The sequence below is a fragment of the Otolemur garnettii genome, unplaced genomic scaffold (assembly GCF_000181295.1).
Source record: "Otolemur garnettii isolate 467f Iridium unplaced genomic scaffold, OtoGar3 scaffold00025, whole genome shotgun sequence".
NCBI classification, from domain to species: domain Eukaryota; kingdom Metazoa; phylum Chordata; class Mammalia; order Primates; family Galagidae; genus Otolemur; species Otolemur garnettii.
Genome location: NW_003852420.1, coordinates 11339766 through 11348375, shown reverse-complemented (window position 1 = coordinate 11348375; position 8610 = coordinate 11339766). Strand labels below are relative to the sequence as shown.

Sequence of the window (8610 nt, the reverse complement as noted above, 5' to 3'; positions counted from 1 at the left end):
ATTCTCTTGCCTCAGCCTCCCAAGGAGCTGGGACTACAGGTACCTGCCACAACGCCTGGTTGTTTTTTGGTTGTAGTTGTCATTGCTGTTTAGCTGGCCTGGGCTGGGTTCAAACCCGCCACCCTCGGTCTATATGGCTAGTGCTGTAACCACTGTGCTACAGAGGCTGAGCCAGGATTGAGATTCTTATGTCATGCACAGCTTTATTAGGTATGGGCGACAGTTATTTTTCTTTTTTTTGAGAACGAGTCTCACTCTGTTGCCCTGGATTGAGTGCCATGGCATCATAGCTCACAGAAACCTCAAACTTCTGGGCTCAGAAGTGATCCTCTTGCTTCAGCCTCCCAAGTAGCTGGGACTATAGGTGCCTGCCAGAATGCCCAGCTAATTTTTTTTTTAAGACAGAGTCTTACTCTTGTTGCCCAGGCTGGAGTGCCATGGCATCAGCCTAGCTCACAGCAACTTTCAACTCCTGGGTTCGAATGATCTTTCTGCCTGAGCCCCCTTCTCCCCCACCCCCCAGTAGCTGGGACTACAAGTGCCTCCACAATGTCGAGCTAATTTTTCGTACTTTTAGTAGAAATGGGGGGTCTTACTCTTTGTTCAGGCTGGTCTTGAACTCTTGAGCTCAAGCCATCTTCCTTGCTTAGCCTCCCAAATTGCTAGGATTACAGGCGTGAGCTACTGCACCCAGCCAGGATAACAGACTTTTTAATATGCCCCTTGTCTGCTGTCCTCCACTCACATTTGTCCCTGTTAGATCCTGGATAGTATTAGATTCCAATGGAACCTCAGCAAAGCCAATTGTATAGGAAGGAACAGTGACAGGATCAGAGCTGAGTGGCCCCCCAGGCTGGCCCCCACATATCTCTAAAACTTCTTCGTCATTCTGGGAAGAGAAGGGCAGCCTCTCCTAGCCCTAGGGTCAAATTCAGGGACCCTTGGCCTCCCAGCCATCAGCTCCCCTAGGCTGGCGTCTTTGAACAAGCTGGCTTAGTGTAACTGTCAATTTCATGTCTGGCCTCTGGTGCCATGGGTCCTCATGGTCCACCGTTTCCTGGGCTCCTTGCTGCTTTGCGGTGACTGAGGGGCTGGGTGGTTGGGGAAAACAGCCTACCCGGAATAGCAGGCTTATTGGATGCTGGCCTCGTGGCACTTTCTGGGGGGGAGGGCGGGACTATATCCTGCCCACCAAATTGCCACCTCATTGAGGCTATGAAAGACCAACAGAAGGCCAGAGGAGAAGAGAAGGGGCAAGGGAAAAAGAAAGTACTGGGGAAGAGTTAGGCAAGGGAGGGAGAGCCAAGGGTCCACATTGTACGCGCAAGTGTCCAGGGGTTGGTGTGAGCCTCCTGGGGTCTGTGCAAGTGTCCTGGGGTCTGTGTGAGTATCCTTGGGTTGGCATGAGCTGGATCCCCAGTAGCTGTGTTGGGCTGAGCTGCTCTGAGACCAGCATCCCCAGGATCAGTCTAACATTGTCCTTCTTAGTCATCTCCTCACCGGCCACCTTTTTCACCACTTTGGGGTCTGTGGTCAGTGAAGAGGCAATGCCTAACAGGTTTGAGGGTGGGATTGAGGATTCGAAGGGCTTAGAATTGGCTACCAGTTCTTTTGTCCACTGGCGGGGTCCCAAGTTATATCTCTCCCTTACTTTCTTTTTCTCTCCATTCTTCCCACCTTCCCATGGCTCTTCCTTTCTCATCCTTTGGGGGTGGCTCCTCTTCCCCAGGTCCTCATGGAGGGCTTGGTTTCCCCAGAGGGCAGAATGTGATGGGAACCTGTGAGTGTCACTTGGGCCAGGTGAAGTGAAGGCAGGGCAGATGTGTGACACCCCCTCCTCCTGCAGGTTCCTAGGAGGCGAGTACGGACGGTATGCAAAGTTGTGAATCCAGTGGCGACAGTGCGGATGACCCTCTCAGTCGTGGCCTACGGAGAAGGGGACAGCCTCGTGTGGTGGTGATTGGTGCCGGCTTGGCTGGCTTGGCTGCAGCCAAAGCACTTCTTGAACAGGGCTTCACGGATGTCACTGTGCTTGAGGCTTCTAGCCGCATAGGAGGCCGAGTGCAGAGTGTGAAACTTGGTAAGTACCATCCCTGCCTAGCCGCCTCACAAGGTCACCTTTTGTTCCCTAATCCCTGGCCCTGCCTGAAATCTTATTATTTTAGTTTCTTTCCTGGGATAAATGTTCCATCATGGATCCTGCCTGGGCATTTTTCTGAAACTTGCTTTGCCCCTCGTGGCAGCCCTCCAAGGTAAGTCTGGTTGGGCTCTAATCTCTATTTTCTTGAGAATGCTGGCTTGATGGTAGCCTAGAGTTCATTCACAGTGTTTAGGAGAGAGGGGACACCAAAGCTCTCATGGCCCTGAGTGGGCCACTTTCTATTTTACAAGAAGTAGAATTTGGCAAGTTCCTGTTAGTTGTTACTTATTTTATTTTATTTTTTGAGTTAGGGCCTTGCTCTATCCCCTGGGCTAGAGTGCAGTGGCATCATCATAGCTCACTGCAACCTCAGACTCCTGGGCTCAACTGATCCTCCTTCCTAAGCCTCCCAAGTAGCTGGTGCTGCAGGTACCTGTCACCATGCCCAGCTAATTTTTCTAATTTTGGTAGAGATAGGTCTCACTCTTGCTCAGGCTGGTCTTGAACTCCTGGCCTCAAGTTATACTCCTGCCTTGGTCTCTTAAAGGCAGGATTATAGTTGTAAGCTATTGCGTAGACCTAGCCATTTACTTTTAAGTGTGAATTAATGTATATGATAGGGCTCCCTACCTCTAGGGAGCTCAGGTTCCCAAAGGTGGAAGGGGATTTTGAGCCTCCTTGTGGGCAATGGGCATGCCTTCAGATTGGCTGGCAAGTGGATCTGTCCAGGTTACAGAGTAATGAGGACCATGGAGAAAGCAGCCAGGTAAGAGACTTGCACCCAGAGGTGGGCAGATTTTTTGCCTGGGGTCCTAGAGAGTGACGACATTTTTCTGAAATGCAGCTGGAGGTCAGAGCTTCTTAGTCAGCAAGGGGTCTGACCATTCAGTGGTTGAGTGTATAGGGACCATGACAATGACCCCATGAGACCATACATGGTGGCCTGGAGTGGATTGGCGACACTGACCCTGTGGAGGATTTTGTGTCTGTGTCCAGTTCCATACCAGGCAGCAAGGCCAGGCAGAGACTAGCCCCCTTGCTCAGAGAAGTGGTCAGGTGTAGAATCAGCAGAGGTTGATGACATACGGGTACTTTCTTCTTGCAGAAACTTTGATTATGTTAAGCTTCTTCCCTTAGTGACCCTTTGGGGGTTGAACAACCCTTTCACAGGGGTCATCTAAGACCATCCTGTATAGCAGATATTTACATTATGATTCATAACAGTAGCAACATTACAGTTATAAAGTAGCAATGAAAATAATTTTATGGTTGGGGGTCACCACAGCATGAAGAACTGTATAAAAAGGTTGTGGCATGAGGAAGTGAGAACCACTGCCTTAAGGGCATTGCCTGGAAGGCGTACGTGAAGTTGTGTCACTCTTCCCCTGGCACACGCAGGACAGTCTGCTGGCACTGAGGGTAAAAGCACCATCCAAAGCTTAGTAAACCTGGGACAGCCAGCAGGGAGGCCCGGCGACTCTGCGGCCAACACCCAATTGGCTGGCTGGATGTCTTAGTGAAGGGGAGGGCTCTGGTTATGGTTCTCCAGTCTTGATGTGACATTCAGGGTGTGACAGAGAAACAGAAGATGGGAAGACACATAGCCCAGACTCAGTGGTAGCTGACAGCTAGGACATGCCATGAAGGGGAATGGTGGTACTAGGCAGTGAGGCACAAGGGATGGCTCTGCAGGAAGCCAAGGATACACAGTCCATCAGTTGATTCATCTGTTGATGGGGTGGGAACATTCCCTTGGTGGGGGGGAGAGAGAGAGAGAGCGTGCGAGAGAGAGAACGTGCGCGTGCTCAAGTGTGCTTGGGTGGGCCTTGGTGATCATGGGAGTTGCGTAGGTAGTGAGAGGAAAGAGGGAGCAATAGGATGTATGTGATGAAGATTGAGGCTGAACCCTGCTGGGAGAGGGAGAACAAGTCAGGGCAGGTGCCATGTATGCAGACACGTGGGGCTGAAAGCCCAGCTGCACTTGCACCTACTGCCCCTGGAAATGGTAGCTGTGAACATGTCAGTGATGAGAACAGAGGTCAAGGGCCAGAGGTTCCAAGAACACAATGGGGTAGGTGTGGAGATGGTGCTTGTATCCTTTGGTTGCAGAGGTGTGGCAAGGATAGCAGAGGTGAAGGGGCTGTGGGAGAGGGCAGGAAACATTCTCAGGTGGAGGCCTGCTCTGGCCCTCTTGCCTCCTTAAGAGCCTGGGGGTAGGGTGGCGCTGGCCCTATATACTGGAGGTGGCGGGTTCAAACCCAGCCAGCCAAAAACTGCCAGCAAAAATAAAAAAAGAGCCTGGGAATAGAGGTGGGGCAACTGACCTCTTTCCTGATCCGGAACTGCTGACCTCTTTCCTGCTTTTTGCTGAGTAAGGCTGCCTAGTGGCTGTGTGCTGAGAGCTCTTTGTTATGTTCTGTGAAGGGTTCAGGTCCCCTTTCGCTCCTTTTGAGAGCTCAAACCAGGCAAGACATTTCAGGAGCCTCAAGCCTGAGGCGCTAAAGGAGGTTGTAAATTAAATGCCCTCAAAGCACACCAGGAACCCATTGAAAGAAGGACAGTGGGCTTCCAGCTTTTGGCACCCTCCAGTTTGCCCAGTTTCCCAGACAAGGGGCCTATATATTCTTGCCTGTTTTTCCAGAGATACCAGGAAATTTGTGTCTTGCTGGCTGAGGTGTTACGTTGATTGTGTTTTCTCTTGTTTTTAGTACCTGCATACGGTGTTATACTTAGTAACTGGCAGTTTGATTAGAAGTGGCCCAGGAAAGGGAAGGCATGAAAAAGAGGAATGCCAGTTACTGGGGTGAAGGGTACTATTGCTGTTTTTTTTTTCTTTCTTTTTTTAAATTTCAGATTAATGTGAAGGTATAACTATTAAATTACAATGTTTGCATTTGTTAGGAAAAGTCCCTGTTGTAGCTGTGTCCCTCACCCAGAAGGTGTGCCATACCCTTACATTGTGCCCATAAAGTGGGGGCACACCCTTCCCTTTTCTTTTCCCCTCCCCCTCGTCCCTTCCCTCATCTTGAAAAGATTGCTGTTTGTTACAGTGTATTGAATAGCTGTTGCTGCATAACAGACTGCCCCAGAATGTAATGGCTTAGAACAACACCATCATATGGTATTGTCAGAAATTTTGGCAGGACCGAGTTAAGTGTTTCTTTTGCCAGCCTTGCCTAGGCTTCCCTACACGGCTTCAGTCATCTGGCCACTTGACTGGGGCTTCTTTGTCTACGATGACCGTACCCACCTGTCTGGTGGTGGGCACAGTCTTTTGGTATGTGAGACATTTCTGGCAGGATGGAAAAAAAGCCTGGGTTTTCTTCTGTGATTGTCACCTTCTAGGATGGTGAGAATGGAAGCCATGAGGCCCCTTGAGGCCTGAGTTTGGAAACTGTAAGCATCACTTTCCCTGCATTCTGTCAATCACAGCATGTCACAAGTCCAGCCGAGATTCAAAGGGTAGGGAAACAGACTCCAACTCTCAATAAGAGAAGTGACAAGGTACCGTTGCAAAGGAGCATGTGTACAAGGATGAGGAGGAATTATTGCGACTGTCTGGCAAAAAATATACCACACATATTTTGAATTAGACCTGTAAAAACAAAATACTCCAAAATGTTCCTGTCCTCCTATCGTTGTTTCACCTTCTTTGCGTGCTAGGCAGGGAAGGAGACGAATGTGTCATAGTCCCTGCAGCATCAAAAGAGGAAACTGAGGCCTAGGGACAGGGACAGTCTAGAGCACCTGGCACCTCGGCTGGGATTAGGGTAGTACAACTGGCTTCCAGGCCCAGCCCTACTTGGACCCTGCTGCAGTCAGACGCTCAGGGTTCCGCCAACTGTGCCAGAGGCTTAGTGAGCTTAATTTTCCCTGAAATCTGTTTTAGGCTGCTCTAGGGAGGAATCTTCCAAACTGGAATGCTTGTCCTTTGCTCCTGCCCTGTGCTGAATTGGGAGGGCACCACTTTCTGTCTGGGAAAAGGCTTTAGATTCTGTGGCCTCTGGAGATGTTGAAGAACTGGAGGAAGCTAGTTGGGGACCTTGCTGTTTCACTGGGACCCTCAGGGGCCCCCAGTACTTCTCCTGAGTGGGGAAGCACTCATGAGGAAGGGGGCTGGTATCTGGCGTAACTTTAGAAAAAAGAGAGCCTTTAACTGGTGCAGTGAGATGATTCAAATTACAGTCATTCAGGGTGGCAGTTATCTCTGCTATAAAGTGGTTTTCACTGGGAACTTTTCACTAAGGACTTTGGTTGCCAGAAGGGGACTCTAACTAAGCCCTTCGGCCCTGCTGTGGGAGGTGGAAGAATGCTCTTGGAGGATGGAGGAGGCAGTGGTCTGCCGCCTCTGGAGCAGGTCCTGCCCCTCTAAGGGCCTGTTGTTGTCACTCTCAGGACACGCCACCTTTGAGCTGGGAGCCACCTGGATACATGGCTCCCATGGGAATCCTGTCTATCATCTAGCAGAAGCCAATGGCCTCCTGGAAGAGACAACCGATGGAGAGCGCAGTGTGGGCCGCATCAGCCTCTATTCCAAGAATGGCGTGGCCTGCTACCTTACCAACCGCGGCCACAGGATCCCCAAGGACGTGGTTGAGGAATTCAGCGATTTATACAACGAGGTGAATTGTGAGCAGAGCACCTGGACATCAGGGTGTTGGGGGAGTTGGGAGACCTGGGAGGTCTTCTGTGAACCTGGTTGTGTCCTCGCACACTCTCTGGGCCCTGCATCTGAAAAAAACCGGGACCATGTGGGGATAAATGAACATGATTGAGTGGACGAGTGCCAGGCAAGATTACTGCTATGTATGATTAAATACTTCTTCAAATGGCCTTTTTAAAGATTTATTACTAGGTACTTGGGTGGAAGTGATTATTGTTACTATTTTCTGAATGCTCTTATATGTTAATTAAAAAAATTTATTTTCTAATTGTTCCTACTATATAGAAATATAATTGGTTTTTTATATGTTTAGCTACATTGCTGAATTATTTTAACTATAATTATATATCTGTTATGTTAATTATATTGATTTATATTTTAATGCTGCTCTGGAATTTTATGTGTATAATCCTACACAAAAATGAGAATTTTTTTTTTTTAAATTTCAGGTTAATGTGAGGGTACAAACAAGTAGGTTACAATATTTGCATCTGTTAGGTAGAGTCCCTCTTGTAGCTGTGTCCTGTACCCAAGAGCTGTGCTGAATACCTTTGTTTTTTCCTTTCTAATCCTCAGACCAATAGAACTTTCTGCAATGGTGGTGATGTTTTAGACCTGCGTTAGCCCCAAGAGTCGTCACCAGCCTCGTGTGGTGGCCTTTGAGTACTTGAAATGTAGCTCCTGAAACTGAGGAGCTAAATATCTAATTTATTTATTTGTTATTATTCTTTTTAGTCCACTGAAGTAGTAGCTCTACATATCTACATTTTTCTGTTTTAATAGAATTCCTTATTTTTTTATTTTTAATAGAATTTATTATTACCAAATATTTAATTTTATTTAATTTCGAGTTGCTACGGGTGTCTCGTGGCTATTGTGTAGGCTAGCATAGCTGTAGACTATTTTTTTTTCTTACTGTGCTAGTATCTCAGTAGAGTGTTGGATAGAAGTGGCAGCGGCAAACATCATCTTATTTAGATTTTTATTTTTTATTTTATTTTATTTTATTTTTTATTTAGATTTTTAAAACTTATTATCTCTGGTATATTTTAGTGGTGTTGTAAACTGCACTGAACTAGCAGACTAATACATAGGATTTTTCCTCTGCTAGCTTGTCATTTATGGTACAGTCATCCTTTGCTCCAGGTCAGTAAATTGGCCATCAAGCGCCTATTGTGCATTTGCTTATCTCTTGGGCGTGAGAAAGGAGAAATGACCCTGGCTTTGAGGTGGTCCCTGCTCTATGGAGGACAGGCACACTCAGTATCTTGAGTGTGTGCGCTGACAATGAATGTTGTATTCAGTCCCCCGGTATTGTGTGTTCTCACTCATGTGCAAAGAGACTGAATTATTAGTATTATTTTCTGAGACAGAGTCTCACTGTGTCACCCTCAGTAGAACGTAGTGGCGTCACAGCTCACAGCAACCTCCAACTCTTAGGCTTAAGCAATTCTCTTGCTTCGGCCTCCCAAGTAGCTGGGACTACAGCTGCCCATCACAACGCCTGGCTATTTTTTGTTACAGATGTCATTGTGGTTTAGCTGGCCCAGGCCGGGTTAGAACCTGCCAGCCTTGGTGTATGTGGCTGGCACTGTAACCACTGTGCTATGGGTGCTGAGCCGACTTATTATTTTTTAAGAGAGAGTGGTCTCACTCTGTTGCCCCAGCCTAGCTCATAACAACCTCAAACTCATAGGCTTGAGTGATTCTCCTGCCTCAGCCTCCTGAGTAGCTGGAACTATAGGTATTTGCCACCATGCCCTGCTAATTTTTTCTTTTTCCTTTTCTTTTCTTTCTTTCTTTCTTT

At 47.9% G+C, this 8610-nt stretch overlaps 1 protein-coding gene across 2 annotated transcripts in view; it reads left to right on the top strand.

Moving 5' to 3' along the window:
* SMOX (spermine oxidase) overlaps positions 1-8610 on the top strand; it is a 39634-nt gene that overhangs the window by 23546 nt on the left and 7478 nt on the right. Inside the window, exons 2-3 of one of the 2 annotated variants that reach the window (XM_003788038.2) lie at positions 1847-2080; positions 6536-6762. In XM_003788038.2, coding sequence (XP_003788086.1) covers positions 1873-2080; positions 6536-6762 — 435 coding nt within the window. In that variant the 5' untranslated portion in view covers positions 1847-1872. Of the gene's footprint in view, positions 1-1800; positions 2081-6535; positions 6763-8610 lie in introns of those variants that run through there. The other variant, XM_023512200.1, reaches the window with a different exon arrangement.